This window comes from Symphodus melops, assembly GCF_947650265.1.
Source record: "Symphodus melops genome assembly, chromosome: 3".
In the NCBI taxonomy this organism is placed as follows: Eukaryota; Metazoa; Chordata; class Actinopteri; order Labriformes; family Labridae; genus Symphodus; species Symphodus melops.
Window position 1 is genome coordinate 18395627 of NC_136693.1, and position 16473 is coordinate 18412099.

At 37.6% G+C, this 16473-nt stretch overlaps 1 protein-coding gene across 1 annotated transcript in view; it reads right to left on the reverse strand.

The window, feature by feature from the left end:
• Window positions 1–1697: 1697 nt before the first annotated feature.
• The window catches only part of LOC306820906 (chromodomain Y-like protein 2), a 33474-nt gene continuing 18698 nt past the window's right edge, over window positions 1698–16473 (reverse strand). The window contains exons 3-7 of the mRNA XM_079338975.1: window positions 12727–12944; window positions 6557–6729; window positions 6252–6462; window positions 5985–6128; window positions 1698–4452 (exon numbers count right to left, since the gene is read on the reverse strand). Of these exons, the coding sequence (XP_079195101.1) occupies window positions 4294–4452; window positions 5985–6128; window positions 6252–6462; window positions 6557–6729; window positions 12727–12944 (905 nt within the window). The 3' untranslated portion in view covers window positions 1698–4293. The remainder of the gene's footprint in view (window positions 4453–5984; window positions 6129–6251; window positions 6463–6556; window positions 6730–12726; window positions 12945–16473) is intronic.

Here is a 16473-nt window from a genome sequence, read left to right on the forward strand (position 1 = left end):
CCAACATTAATGACACTCCCACCTCTGATGCGATAACCCAAGAACTCCAGGAAGAGGAGGCTGAGGTCCCAGCACACTCAGAGAAGCCTTCACTCTTGAAACAATTTCAACACTCTATTGGACTGAGAAAACCAAAGTGTTGGAAGAAGATAAAAGAACCCCATCACCTAACCTTCTGACTCCCTTACAATAACTCCTCTCCTCGCTCTCCTCCTCTTCTCAACCTCCCAACCCAGTCACCCTTCCCCATTGTTGTGGGTTCCCAAAAATCCAATAATTGAAAAATCATACATATAATTAATATATTGGTCCAGACAAGTTATTTAAGAATTCAATTTTGTTGTGAAATGTAGGAAATTGCAAATTGATTATAATTTATTGACATCAGTTCTTTTTTAAATTGTATTATTGTTCGTGTATGTGTTATAGTTTGTGGTCATGGACCGAAATAAATATTTACTACTTTTAGATATCTTGTTTATAGGTCTTAGTAATGTCAAAATGAAGTGCAGAAAAACAAAATAAGACCTGTAGGATCATCTACTATTTCTGTTTTTATTAAAAAATGTGAAACCTATGGATCTGTGAAACACTTTACATGTAATATGGCTAAATCAAGAGATATTAAAGAGGAAAACAGGAAACATTTGATCATATAAAACAGTAATTACCCTTCTAGCGAGATGTCATGTCTTACCAATTTACCACATTGAATCAAAAGGGATTTACAGTCCATCAATAAGATTTATAGATCATCAAAGGTGCTGCCAAAAGTCCTTTTGATATGTCACTTGTAACGCTGCTGGTGGACTTACTTACTGTAGACTCTTGAAGAATACAGAGCAAACATTTATATCATGGTGACAAGAATGTCTTGTTTTCCACTGTTGCAAGAAAATGCCGACAGTGAAAAAGGGCCAACGGCTGAAGACGTCACTTCATTATTTAGCACTATCACGGCTTGAAGGGGGACAAAACCAACAACTACTGATCTGATACAAGAAAATCAATTAGTCTTTTAGCATTTCACGGATTCACTGGATTACATTATGAAATACCAAAAAACTCCTTTAACATTGGGTTTATGAGGGCTGGTGCTAGTGCTTGTTCAGAGCTGGTTTAACTTGCTAACCCTTTAAGAACTGGCTTGCATTTCCACAGGCTGCATAAGAGCCACATCATTACGTCACTGAATATGTCTTTGATGCTCCCGCAGCACTTGCTGCTTGTTGTGTCTTCAACACAACAACAATAACAGCGGAGGACTACAGCCTTAAATTTCAAATATTCCTCCCAGCTTTGCAAACCTACGTCTGTGCTTCCTAAACTAAACATTATCATACATTCAACACACTAACAGTAAGGTTCTGTGCTAAAAAAAATCCTATATTTTTTAAGAATGTGTATCAAACACTGGTAGTATGCAGTCCACAATAGCAGATCCGTGTGTGACAACAAACTCATAAAACAAACAAGCCACTTAATAAAGGAAGCAATGATAAGTGATGCGGTAACATGAAACTTTCAAATAGACATTTTCAGATTAGCATTGACCTGGAAGTCATCTCACAACAGTTGCCATGCTTTGCTAGCAGGGAAAAAAATGGCCCCACTTTGGGAATCTGAACTGTAATTAAAGGAATTTCAGACAAAACAGAGAAACTGTTCATGATATGTTCAAGACAACACGCAGTACAGGAAGTACAGTTTGTTTATTTGTAGCAGCTTACTCTACCCATCACAACACATGGATCCATCTCCGACAGATACTTAAACTGTAAGGCACCCTAAGGTGTACTATTATACCATTTTGGAAAGATAAAAAACATGAAAAATCACAAAGAGGGGAACAGCTGATGTTTCTAACAGAAAAAACCTCCAAAATGAGTAATAAGTACTGGTACAGATGGGGGTACTTTCTTTGTTATTAACAATTAATTAATGACACTCATTTAACTCATGCTTAGATGGGAATTTTGATCAGAGGACTAAAAGAGAAAACTTTTCATTTTAGGTAAATCATTTGTCCATCTCACACACGTGACACGCTGAAAAGAAAAGCTAAATATGTTACAATTTAGAATAAATAAATGAATAAATATATAAGCTCTCTGTGTGCTTATGCAAAGTCAACATAAATGATTTGAATTCAGTGATTCTATACAGTGACCATATCAAACAGGCAGTTCTATTCACTGCATGCGGCCTTTATCCAAGCAAGCGTGTGGAAGTAAGTAATTATCATTCTGCAGGTGAGGGAGAATAAAGAAAAGTGAATGTAGAGACCTTTCTTGATTTAAGGTTATGGGAAAATTCAGGTGCACCATGCACTGTGCAGATTTTATTTCTCAGCCTCAGATGTGACTAGTTTATTCTTGTTGAAAAAAAACCTGAAATCATTTATCAATATCAGACACCAATCTGCAATAGCTATAAATAAAAGTGATAACTGATAATAATTAAACAACGCAGTATAGCATTAAGTCTAAAATGATTGAAATAATAACAATAGAATTATTTCAATTGAAATTAAATATTCAAGTGGAAACAGTGTTTGGATATTCTCTTTTTTAAATTATAAGCTACATATGATTATCCTTACTTCTTTTTATGAAAGTTTAAATTGGGAAAATATATAGACATCACATTTAGAGTTGGTGCCTCTGAAGCAAAAGAAAGCACTGCACATCCAAACAGTTATCTCAAATAAATACAAAAATAAACTGCAGAATTTCTAACAATACTTACAACGTTGGTACAAAAACATACCCGGCAGTACAAGGTATCCGGACATTTATATGTACAGTACATGCAAGCTGTGTCACAAACAGTCTAAATCATTGATACCGTACTGCATGTGTACGATTGCAAAGCTGGACAAACATCTGTATAAGAACAGTTTTCACACACCTACACTTCCTTTTGTTGGTAAACCAAAATAGAAGCCTTAATATTATCTACACATGGCAATAAAAATAGGTCTTGAAATCTCAAATCATCACATGCAGTAAAGGACATAGTTGACTCCAGCTACATGACATTATGCATATCCACAATATAGATCATTTACAGATTTTGTAGTCACAATCAACATTTTTTTATTTAACAAAACAATCACCCATTTTGCACAATAACGATCTGTGGGTTATAGGTGGAAGCCATGTTTGTCATATAAACCCCCATAGTACTGCATTTAACGGTACAACATTTAGCTCAAACTAAACCGGACAAAAAAAATCCTCCCATGTGATACGTGATGCCAGCTCATTCAATCTTCGTCATTTTGTACTTGTTTGTATTTAGTGCTAACATGTGCATGAGACTTCCAGTGTATTTCGTTTCCACTTAACAGATTTGTAAGGAAAGAAAAAAAACAAGTGCATGTTATTCAGCCCACCCCCCCCCGCCGGAGAAATACCCTGACCTCAATCAGACTTCATATGTATAAATACAAATTAAATTAAACTTGTTTTTGCATGCAAGATTAAGTAAAGACAGATGGATGTGGACAGTATGAGGATGATATTTAATTTACTTATCCACCAGACGGACTCATTAGTACCCGAGTACAAGAGCATTCATCTTAATTTCATGGCCCAGAAGCTAATTTATGGTGATTAAAATGATGATAGGTACTGATGGTATACTGTCTTCACAGAAGGAAAAAATTACTTTTTCAGAGATTTCTTGTATTTTTTGGGAAACCGTACGATGACATGAGCACATACTGAATATGAGTTTGTGGCTAGAGGAATGAATGTGCATGTACAGAGCAGGAAACGGTGTCCTCATGCAAACTTTGGTTTACACTTCAAACAATAAACAACCCAAGAAAGACCTGAATAAATGCATCTTATATACAGACAGAAACTCCTCTATATACTCTTGAAATAAATATATCTGATATATATATATTATTGTGGACTTATCATACATCCTGTGGATTTCATAGACACGTACATTTTGTGTGTACATAAACTCTCTGTACCTCCCTGAATAACCTTCTTCAGTGATCATTTAAGCAATGCACATTTGGACTTTTGTCTCCAAGAAAATAAACAAAGGGACATTTAAGGATCCGAAAAAAAAAGAAAACAACAACTTTGCAAACATGATCATGAAGGAGTTGTTGGTATGCGTGTAATCAAACAGAATCTCAGAGAATTCCTCTGCTGAAGGATGGTAACAAAGAGCATGAATGAAACTGTTCCTTCAGTTTAAGACCACAGCCCATTCATCCTGGATGTCCTCCTGTGGATAACCCATTGAACTTCTCTTTCTGGGCATCAACAGTTACTTTTCAGACGTTTTGTTATGCAGGTAACTAAAGAGGGCCTCTAGTCCTTTGGTTGAGCACCAGAGCTGCTTCAACATCTGGCACTCTTTCTCATTCACTTCCTCCAACACTGACATGACGATACTCCTCACCAGGCATTTGGATTCTTCCAAAACCTTTCAAACACACACACAAATATCAAATGTTTATTGGGCAATGTTAAATGGACAAGTTATAAGAATTCTAGTTTGTATTAATAAAGAATTCCTTTTTTTTTTTTTTTTTCTTTTTTTACATGGTAGTTAATCCTGAGATTGTGCCCATTGAATTGAAAGGTAATACAAATATTATTGGCAGGTATCTTATAGAACTTCATTTAAAAAAAAAAAAAAAAAAAAAAAAAAAAAAAGAAGACGACAACTACCCATTTAAGTTGTTAATTATTAAAATGAGCGAAAGAGAGCAATAATAAATGATTGAGCTGTAACAGTTAAAAAAGGCCTGGTGTGCAACAAAGATCTGTTTGTGGACCCTTATCATTTATAATTAAAATGATCTTTTATTAGTTTGTAAACTTCTCTTTTCATTTCTGTTTAATAATTAAACCAAAAACAATTAAAAATCTAATTTTAAAGAAAAAATAAATATGTAAGACATCTACTGAATTACATGACAAAATGACATTAAGGAAACATGATGTGTTGAAGTGCTGGTTTCTCTGTCAAGTGTAGCAGCCAGTAAGTCCTCCTAAGTTTTTGATTCCTTTCTGGAATGGTTTGTATTTGTTTGGACCAGAGAAGGTAGGCACTTTTAATGCAGCCCCCAACACGGCTATTTTGGACACCCATCCATTTTACCAGGCAAACGGCAAACCATTAGGTGTTGTAGAGATGGAAGCAGACGTGAAACTGGTTCAAATATAACTGATTGTACCCGACCTTAATAATCCTTGTCCTTTTCTAATAAACTCCACGACCAGAAACAGGTTGAAACCAGGATTAATACCGGAGATGCTTTGTTTCAAGACTGACGCAGAGCTAGTTAAACATAGAATCTTCCGTGTCTCCGCGTGATCACAACCTAGGGAGGCAGGTCCCCAGGGACTAGGGAGGAGGAGGAGGCGGGGGGGAGATGACTCTCTCCAATGTTTTGAATTTGGACTGCAGTACTCATTTTAAATGCTGTGTGTCAGAGTTATATCACTCCTTTAAAAAATAGACAGAAAAAGGCAGTAGTTACGGTGTAGGCAGTAGCTATGGTGTACATTAGGCCTGAGTGTCGGAGGCTGGAAGATACCACGCCCATTTCTTGAAAATTAACTTAGATTAAAAATAACTCAAATTAAATCAATGCCTTATTTTTAAAAGAAAAATGAATTTAAAGATACAGGAAAAATTGGTTAACTGCGAGGATTAATAAATAATCTGTGTATCATGACATTATTTAAAACTACTTGATTGATGACAATATTGCCAGAGCCATTATTTTACTCCCAAAACGAGCTTAAAGTATATGGTCATCAGTATCAAACAGAAAATGTTTATAATTTATTTGTACTTTCACATTGTCATCATCAACACTTTTCATTTTTTCTAGAAAGAATCCCCAACAGTCACTGAGTAATAGGATCAAGTATTATGTTTTTATCCAGTTTAATTATTTTACAATTTAGATTTTTACGCTCTTCGTGCTATAGATGAGAACCTACCACTGCATTGCATGATGCCATTTCCTTCACGCGCAGCATCACTTCTTGGTTAAATGTGGTTGGCCAGAAGACCTGTGACACCAGTCCTCGACTGCACGCTTCCTGTGCTGTGAGCTTTCTTCCACAGAACAGCATCTCGTTTGCCTGACATTGTGGAGAAAAAAAAGAGTAAAATGATGCAGGAGAGTTATCATGCACTAGTCGAGTATGTGAGGTGGAGAAAACAGATTACATCAAGTAATATTTGCTTTAATATCTAGTACACACCAGAGCTACGCCAAGGATCTGAGGGAAGGTGTAAGAGGAGCATCCAGAGGGGGTGAGATGGAGGGCTGCACATGGAGTTTGGAACCAGGCCCTCTCACTGGCCCACACAACGTCACACAGAGGCAGGATGGAGGCCCCTAAGCCCAGAGCAGGCCCATTTATTGCCACCACAATGGGTTTCTTAAAGTGGATGAATGCCAACACAAAGTCCCTGAAGGGGTCACAGAACGATTAGTCCTAACGCAGTCAACTCTGAAGGCAAATGATAAGAGACTCTTGCTTGAAGTGGACAGATTTCTCATTACCGTACGGCCTCTGTGATGCGGCTGCTCTCTTTCCTGCGGTCAGTAGACAGACGTCCAATGAGGTACGACGGCTCCAAGCCGCTGCAGAAAACAGTCCCCACAGAGCTAAGCAACAATAATTTGCTGTCATCGGCAGCTGCATTACCGAGAGCTCGACACACTTCCTTCATAATCTGAAGAAGAGAAAGAGACATTTATTACATTATAACACACCTGACACATGAGAAGAGATCGACAAAGATAAATCCTTGGAGAAAGGCTTGACATCCTGAGCATCTTTTTTTGCAAAGAGATGACATACACTGGGAAGGCAGGAATATCAACTTAAATGTGTACATGCTGATGACTTATGGAGAAGTCTATTTACAATACTTGTATTTGTTCTGGTCTAATTTCAATGGAAGCCTCACCTCAGTAATGAAAACACTAGACAAGCAACCTCTCATTTGACTTTCCAGATGCATAAGAAACAGATGAAATCTTGCGTCTGCTATGTTTTAATTTGTTAACGCTATAAGAGCATTCAATCCCTTTATGCATTGACCTTACTACCTCAAGGTCAATGCAAACTGTTAAAGGGACGTCAACAGAAGCTTGTCCTTGAAAAATGTCAGTGAGGTTGAATTATTTAAACCATTAAGCAGTGACGGAGTCAAACATAAAAGTGCTATATATATATATATATATATATATATATATATATATATATATATATGTATTATTAATAAAAGTATGTGGCATTGACCTGTAGTTTGTAAAATGTACTTCCTATGAAGTGACAGAGATTATTGTGACAGGACGCTTTATGGTGTGTTTCCTCAACATCCAACTGACTTTACTGGAAGTTATAGAAGCTACGGCTACACAGTACTGCAACTATAGGACCAAATTCTCAAAGTAGTGTGCGAACTTTGAGAATAACACTATGAAATGTGCTTTTTAAAATAAATTCATTTTTTTAAATCATAAAAGAAATCATGTAAAAATCCATGGACAGCCTTGAATCTGCAGGATTTAATCATTCAGCACCAGCAGACAAATGCACATCCTTTGTCTTTTATTTGATGAATAAGGCAGTGAGTTATCATTATCAGACATCCAATCTGAAGAGAAGAAGGAGTCATCCAGAGACCAAAACACCCAAATCACAGTCTGCAGTCTATCTGTACACTTTAATACTGCTTTTTAATCAGATTATCACCCTTGACCCATATTAACCATTCAACCTCAAAGTGAACTTAATTCTCGGTTTCACCAAGCGCATAATCTGTCCTGTTTTCATTGGCTGGGTGTGTGTGTGTGTGTGTGTGTGTGTGTGTGTGTGTGTGTGTGTGTGTGTGATTATGACAATGACATTACGCTAGAAAGTTGAATTAAAACCCTGCTCAGAAACAAGCAGCAGAGAAGGGCAGATGCTGGCTCCAGTCAGTGAAACAGGGAGGAGGAAGAGAGTCGTGTAAGTGACATTCATGTGCGGCGAGCAGAGGCCTCCAGGACATTTACACACAAACACAGGTGGTATCCACAACAAAGAGTTCAGTAACAGGGAGTATCAGCTCCCTGGAAATGAAAGCGCCGCCTGAAGGTGTGAATAGAAGTCAATCAATCATATTTTTTTTGTCTCTTTTAAAAATCCAGCAGGTCTGACACACTGTTATGAGTTCACTTCGGTTTCCAGATGCCTTTTGATGTTATGAGCCAAACATCGTTTATTTATTTTTTATTTATTTTGAATTTTCCTTTAGGCATTTTCTTATTTCTGAAAGCAGAAAGAAATTCCCTTTTTCTGAGGCAATATTTCAAACCACTTTCTCTTACACTAAACTCACTGCTCCCTATGGATCAGACTCTCAGGAGTTTAATCTAAAATACATTCAATACCGATTTCTGGAAAGATCTTTGACGACTAAAGTCATATTGCTGTCATGTTTGGATTTATAAAATGCAAACAAACATGTCCAATTTCACTTTCTATCCATTTTAAAGAAACCAAGATTTGTTTTCTATTTCTTTTTCTTGCCTTTGTTTTTAGTGACAGGATGAAATGTGCGAAATTATCACAGATCAATTAGTCCAACGATCAACCCATGCATCAAGGACTTCCCTTTTGTCTGAGGCACCTGCTCCACACAAAACAACAAGTACTAAAGTACCAAAACTAGTAATTTGCTGTAATTCATGTAGCTGTTTCAGTTTTTGGTCCCTTTTTCTTGTCCCTCTGTCATGGCTTCCTGGGTCACATGATCAGAACTGATGATGTTATTAGTAACACCAGAAAAGTCTTCAAATTTTCTGGGGTTGTATCTCCCCTCTTAATTAGTGTGCAATTGTGAAGAATTGGTATGACAGGAGCCAAGACTCACACAATCTCTGTGCCTACGTTGTTTTGAGTGTCTTTGTGTATAGCTGTACCTCAATTCTGGGACAGCATCCTTCCGAGGAAGTAGCCTATGAATGACCCAGGTCCTTAAAGCCTGCAAAGACCTCTCAGGTGAAACTTAAATGAGACTATCTGGTCTATGGAGGATTTCCAGTTTTGGGTCACCAGCTGTCCCCACCCTTAACCTGTCATTTCTAAGTGCCGCCCCTGTTGCCAAGCAACCGCAGTAGCTGCACCGTAACAAACTGGTAATAATGTTTAAGCTATTTTCTATCAAACAATTTATCCACATGTAGAATTATGAAGACCAGACTACGGTTTTTAATTTTGAAACTTTAAACACAAAGTTTGTTCAAAAATAAACAAGTCTTTGTGATCCTTTGTTGGCCAAGGAAGGGAAGGAGGAATTTGCAGGCTGCAATTTGAAGGAGGCTTCAAAATTGGAAAGCCTTCAATGCACCGCTGTGACATAATTGGCCGTCAGATGGCGTTCAAAAGGATGAAGCTCTGAGTTTATGTGTCCCTCCAGGTTAGTTACCCCCCCCACACACACACACACCAGTAGCTGCCAGATCAATGCTTCTGATTGTTGTGGCACTTAATCAACTTAACCAATCAAAAGTATGCAACCAATGATTGAACTCTTCAAGAAGGCCAGCTCCACAGTTGAGGTGCCACTGGGCCTCTACATGGTATTGATAGTGTGTCCTATGGTTTTAACACTACTGAAATAGGCTGAGGTACTGGTGACCTAGCTGGCACTTGGCCAGGGTTAGCTTTCATAAGGCACAACACATTCAACTTTCCATTTCTGTATTAGCTTAAGTAGGTGCAGGGGTGTGGTTACATTTGTTTTGTTTTTTGTTGGAGGAAGGAACTTTAGGATTGAATTATGTCAGTTGGGTTACTAGCTTTTGATTATATCAAAAAATACTGATTGAAGCAGGGCCCGTTGACACTATTATTTGGTGTTGTTTAAAGCTCATATATAGAGTCTTTAACTTGTTATTTACCAGATTAAAATGAATACCCATGTCTCTTTATGCACTACAAAAGCAAACAAGGCCACCAGCAAGAAGATTGACAGTTTCTATGTAAGTATTTCCAATGCCTGTCACCATTGTCACCAAGTCAGAGGTAAAACAAAGGGATTTACCACAAGCTGCTTTGTTTACATTGTCTTGTGCAGAGTTTCGTGGTTACTGTTACGAGAAAGCAGGATGAGATTTTTAACCAGAAGGACAAGATCAGCAAAGAGATAAGACATCCTGCTTTTGTCCACAAGAGTCACTAATAATGACACACAAATGAAGTTCCTCGCTGTAGCTTTGAATATAACACTATTTGTGATGAATAACTTAAAACATCTTGTTTTATGTTAAATTTAATTACCCCAACGTGCTGGGCTGTAACATGCCTTCACACATGTTTACATAAAGTGTGCTACTGTACAGATGCTTATGAGAGTGATAAAGATCTAGGCATCTTCTGCATTCCTTTAAAGTCTTTCCCCATGCAGTCAAAATGAACAGGCTGCTTTGTTGACGCGCGTGTCATACTACGATATAGGATTTTGTATTTGTGGGGTTGCTTGAAAAGAACACAGGATGCTGATTTGCAAAGAAGAGACACAGAAAGCTATATTGATGAGAAGAAAGGTGACAGAGGCAGTGGCAGCTAACAGCTTGGGGACTTTCTCACTTAAATCGGGCTCTGAGTGTTTGGATGAAAAGTGCACAGGGATATTTTCTCATTCAGCGAGCACATGGGAAGACTCTCTTGTTCCTGTACTGAAGCTTCAAAGACTGAGAGACAGAAAAAGGAGCTATCAGGGCTGTTTGATAAGCCCACAGCTTACAGGCTTACTGTCACACATGAAAGTACACACACACACACACATGCGTGCACAGTTAAGGCCACTTCAGCGTCTGTGAAGTGCAGGCTGCCGTTCACATGGGCGATGCATCAAAGTCAGAACCTCCCTCTGTGGAAGATCTGAGACACATCCCACAATCCTTCAATCTGAAGGGAAGAGAAACCTGTTTGCTTAGATTTATGGGCCAGAGGTGCATGAGTGTGATTGTGACATTTCATGAGGCTTAACTCACTTTTAGAGTATATTAATGGAGCACTAAAGGAGCTGTATGGAGAGTACAACATAAAATCTGTTTTAATTCATTCACAAGTTATCAACTCACTAAAGGTCACGACTGAAAAAGTTATTAATCCCTTTTTATGATCAGATTTTTAATTGTTTCCGGTAGAGTTTTAAACCCATAAATTAATTACAGAATGTGATATGGCCTCTGAAGTTTATTTGTCGGGTCAACATCATTTTTGCAAAGTAAATATGCATGATAATGTTTATGATTTCTTGTCTTTTTTCTTATGCATTAAGAGATAATCCCCTTAACAAATTGACTTTAAGAAAAAAAAAAAGTCCGACAGACACATTCTAGTTCATGTACGCGTCTTTAAAAAAATTACCACAAAATGTCACCAAAGTCCATCCAAAGAGTCCAAAAGTGACTAACAGTCAAAGATGCAGCTGGGAAAAGTATCTACTGATCTGTGAAGGCAAGCTGCTGACTGCATCCACAGGGAACTTTGAGAGGAGCAGCTTGTTGTTGATTGGAGTGTGAAAATGAGCAACCAATCACAGGCTGGTTCTTTTGCTGCAGGCGGTCAATTCTACAAGTGGATCATCACGATGCAAGAGGCCGCAGCATTAGAGCAGAGAGCCTTTCAACCACATTCAGTGCTGCAGACGGACACATCTCCATACTGTCAAACTATCATAGCTCTCATTTAGCTCATGTAAGGTAGCATCACTGTGCCAGAGGCAACATAAACACCAACGCAGTGCTTCTCCATAAAAGGTTTAGTGACAGATGTGAACATTTTTGATAGAAAAAACCTTTTCGTCAATCAGTGTGAGGGATTACAATAATTTGAGTTTTTCTCAGCCTTTAAAAAAGGCCAATTTTATGTTGGAATCTTCATTGTCATCATGATAGCAAGGGATCACCAAATTTCTAAGAAGATTGGAGAACTAATGTGAAAAGCCATCAATCGCAGCATAACATATATTATGTCGCTTACCCTACATGCACGTACAGAGACTCTGTTGAAGTATCATGGAGCAATCAAAAAAGCTCGCCCTAAAAATAAAAAAACTAGAAAATGTTCATAGCATTTTCACAGTTGCAACATTTATTTCTTTGTAATATTCCTAAAGTCTCTGTTAGTATAAATATGTCACGCTCTGGTTCAGCTGACATTTTGCTACTACAACAACAGATGGTATATCACTGGATTATATGTATACCCCTAATTAATCTACTTGTTGAAACCTTGTCTGGCAGGTGGTAGTTTTAAAGAACAGACAGAGTCCAAGAGCTAGTGCCCAACTTTTTATGCTTGAGTATACAAGGTCTTGTTCAGCATTGCCCTTTGGAAGATTAATGAAGCTAACGCTAAACAAAGTCAAGTCTGCTGGTTGTCATATAAAACCACCGTTTTTGAAAGCTGTCTCCTAAAAAGTTCCCCTGGAGCAGTTGTGGAGTTAGTGCATAGCCGCAGGGCATCAGTTAATGAGGAAACTTTTCTATTTCATTCTTCCCCAAACACAGCTCCATGTCTACTGGGACACAGAGTTACATAATTAAAAGTGGGACTCAAGCTATCGATACAGACGTGAAACACATGGGACAGTCACAAATGAAAAAAATAAATAAATTGCTGTTTGTATCCATTTAAACAGGGCTGGTGTGCACATTTTCATTCTAACCTCTGGTGTCAGAGCGTTGTTGTCTGTCGTTTGGCTGGACAGCAGGACATGCGTGAAGCCTTCCTCCTTCCTGACCACAATGTCTCTGAATCGACAGTTGCTCTCGTTCTGTCGCACATTGTACCTTAGCCGCTTGTCAAACACGTAGCCCTTCTCCTCAGCCATCTTCCTCTTCACTGAGCTGTGTAGATGCATCTTTCCATTGGCCAGAGGGGAGCCTGACACAGAGGAGATGACAAAACACGTCGGTCTGATTTCTTTCACTTAAATATTAGACACCTACTATTTAGACTGGTAATTAAATCTCGTCCACAATAGATGCAACATTTAAGGATAACTGAAGTGTATATATATATATATATATATATATATATATATATATATATATATACACTTCATATATATATACACACTTGTATATATATATATATATATATATATATATATATATATACACACTGCTTGACACATTTATGAGACCAACTGTTATAAAAAACAAAAAAATAAAAAAAATTCAGTGTTCGAAAACTTGTTGGAAACTAAAATTGTTATATTTATCTGGCAAATAAACTAAAACTACTTAAACGTCCCTTTTCACACATAAATAAATCACAATCAATTCTTTTCTTCAGTGAATATTTAAAACAGAAATGCCACTCAAAGTGACCTTTAAATACCCTGGACACGTTCTTGATGTTGCTATGCGAGCACTTATTTACAGCTCTCTTAATAGCTGGTTTGCAGTGCAAAAAGAGGTAAGTGAGGTAGTCTTATTTAAATCAGAAGTCTATTATCCAAAACAGCATCCAACCAACCAGAGTGAGGTCAGATTTGTTGCTGATAATTGCTCCATAGAGGCATGATCTATTTGTATGTGCTTTGGAATGTCTGAAGACCTGATTTTATGCAGAACCTTTCTCAAGAATTTTGAAATGTTTAACTTCAACATTTGTGTATTCACGTCCAGTACTGCTTCAATACACTGTATTCCCCGACTAAGTGGGTAGCTGATCAACAACGTACACACAAAGCATGCACAACACATTTATGATGTATATATCAATATGTACATATTTTGCTAATTCTCCCCTCTACAGAGCTGTGAGGAAAACCAATAGAGAGGGGGGGACAAAATAAAGTACAGGTATGATGAATGGCAATGACAAACAACATTTGCATTTAATCCCCATATGTATGTGTCATTAGAACAAAATAAATTCTGTGTTGTTGATGTGCCATTTTGAATACTCATGTAATAATTAACTACAGTGGTGAAGAGCCTGGACTGTGACCCAGGAGTAAAACTCAAAGGTGTTATCAGCTATCCCTGTAGTAAAGAACCACAGAACGAGCTGTGATAAAGTCTCGACAGTATGAAAGTCTGCCTGCTAACTTACTATATTTATCTTTATAAGACACATACTCTGTCATATGAGAGGAAATACTCATCATGGAAAAGGGATTTTATAATCCCTATCATAAAGATAAGGACAGGATACATAAACAGAAACAGCTCTATGTGCATGTGTATACCTGTATTATTCATATTCATGGAGAGGGAGTCACACTCCAGTTCTTTTTCAATTAGATACAAACAAATGCATCTGCACTGCTGAATAAAGTCATAAGGTATTTTTAGCTTATCACAGATCTATCTGTATGACAGGATGCCGAATAAAACAATATGCAGCACAACCAGCCACAGTGATCTGGGAAAAGATGGTTCATCACCTGATGATCAGGCTGGAGTGGCATTTTCTTTCCCAATATTCATTTGAACATATCTTGAAGTAATAATTGTAAAAATAATGAAGAATAAATATGTATCTGGCACTTTTTAAAAACAGGTGACAAAGTCTTGAAAATTAAAACAGGGCAAAATTGTAAAGACAATTAGACAAATGAACAGATAGGTAAGGTCAAAACGGCAGTCATAGACATAACATTAACACAATAAACAGTATCAAAGCCAATTAGGTTAGGAAAAAAGAAAAGTGAGCTGTCTAAAAGTCCTCCAAGCAGGGAGTTCTACGCTGTGGGGCCAGTATTGCAAAAGCCAGGTCACCTTTTGTTACCAGTCGAGTTTCAGTAGGATCTCAGGCAGCTGTCAGGCCCAAAGAAAATCCCCCAAAAAAAAAATCACATATGGGTCGTGCCTGGCCTTTTAAAGGGTTAAACACATTTACACAGATTCTAAATAAATTCTAACACTCACAAGTGGCCAGTGAAGGTTAGCGAGGAGGTTAAAAAACCTGGCAGCAGCATTTTGGATTTTTTAAGTCATTCTCTAACCCCAAAAGAAGTAGAGCTTGTGGATTCATATTAAAACAATTTAAATTACACTATCGCAATATCACACACTTGCTGACAGCGATGACATTTCATGGAAAAATGATAGTTGCACACACAAACATTTTCCATAAAGCAGTGATCGCTCTGCCAAAGAGGGTAGATACAGCTACTGCTGCAGACTCACTCTTCAACTAACTTGTGTGAGTTAAAGTTCTGCTTTTGTTGTTTCTTCCACAATCCGATGAGACTTTAAAAAAAATCAGCTGTCTCTAATGTCTACAAACATCTACACCATTTAGACATTTCTTTAATAACACATACCGTAAATTCCGGACTATTGAGCGCACCTGGATATAAGCCGCACCGGCTAAAAATAGGTAAAAAAATGTATTTGTACATATATAAGCCGCACTTGATTATAAGCCGCAGGTGTCCACGTTATAACAAGAGCTATTTACACAGAAAGACATGACACAAAGAAATTTTTTTAACTTTTAATGAAATACGTACTACTGGTAACATCTGCAAATATGAAGCCTACTGTAAATCCTTTATCAAACAGTGTCTGTAACGCGGCTGATGAAAAAGATTACCGTAATATATTTCACAGGAAAAAGTCCATCCATTCACTGCCTCAGAATGACTTCATTACTCACTTCCTCAGTCTCTTTTTCGTTGTCGCTGTCAGTGTCAACTTTACGTGCAGCAGCTCTATTTCCTTCTTTGACAGCCAGTTCGATCGCCTTTAACTTGAAAGCTGCATCATATGCATTTCTCCGTGTGTTTTCCATGATGAGGGTGCGTGCATAAAGCGCAAAATGACTGATATTAAGATCCGATGTGACGAAGTCAAATGTTTTTGCAGCACAAGCTCATTGTCCCGCAAGAAAAATCCATAAATAAGCCGCATCGTTTTAAAAGCCGCAGTGTTAAAAACCGCGACAAAAAGTAGCGGCTTATAGTCCGAAATTTACGGTATATCCAAACTAACTGGTGACACTCACCTCACATTTTGCTGAGGTAAACAATTAGTTTGTATGACTTTGTAATGTAAGTCATTTGGATGTCTGCCATTTATTTGATATCAAACCAAAGACATACAGGTAAGGTGGGAGAGAAAGAGAAGGGATGAAATAAATTGGAGGGCCTGTAAGTCATGTAACTGTAAAAATCTGTTTGTTTGTTTTTTGCTAGCTGTCAAACCAGAGTCAAACCTTGATTCAAACACCTGGCAAAAAAAAAAGAAAAAAAAAAGAGATTTTTATAGTTTTTTGACCTGCTGTTTGAACATCCACTGTACTGTCCCCAGCATAACATTCAACAAAAACGATCCTGCTGCATCAGCAAGGGTCCCCACAATCCATATCCAGTGAAAGATTGAATTACATTACATCCACTAATTTGCACGGATTGTTGTAAATTTTACAATGTTGTATCTGCCAACACTGCCTGTAT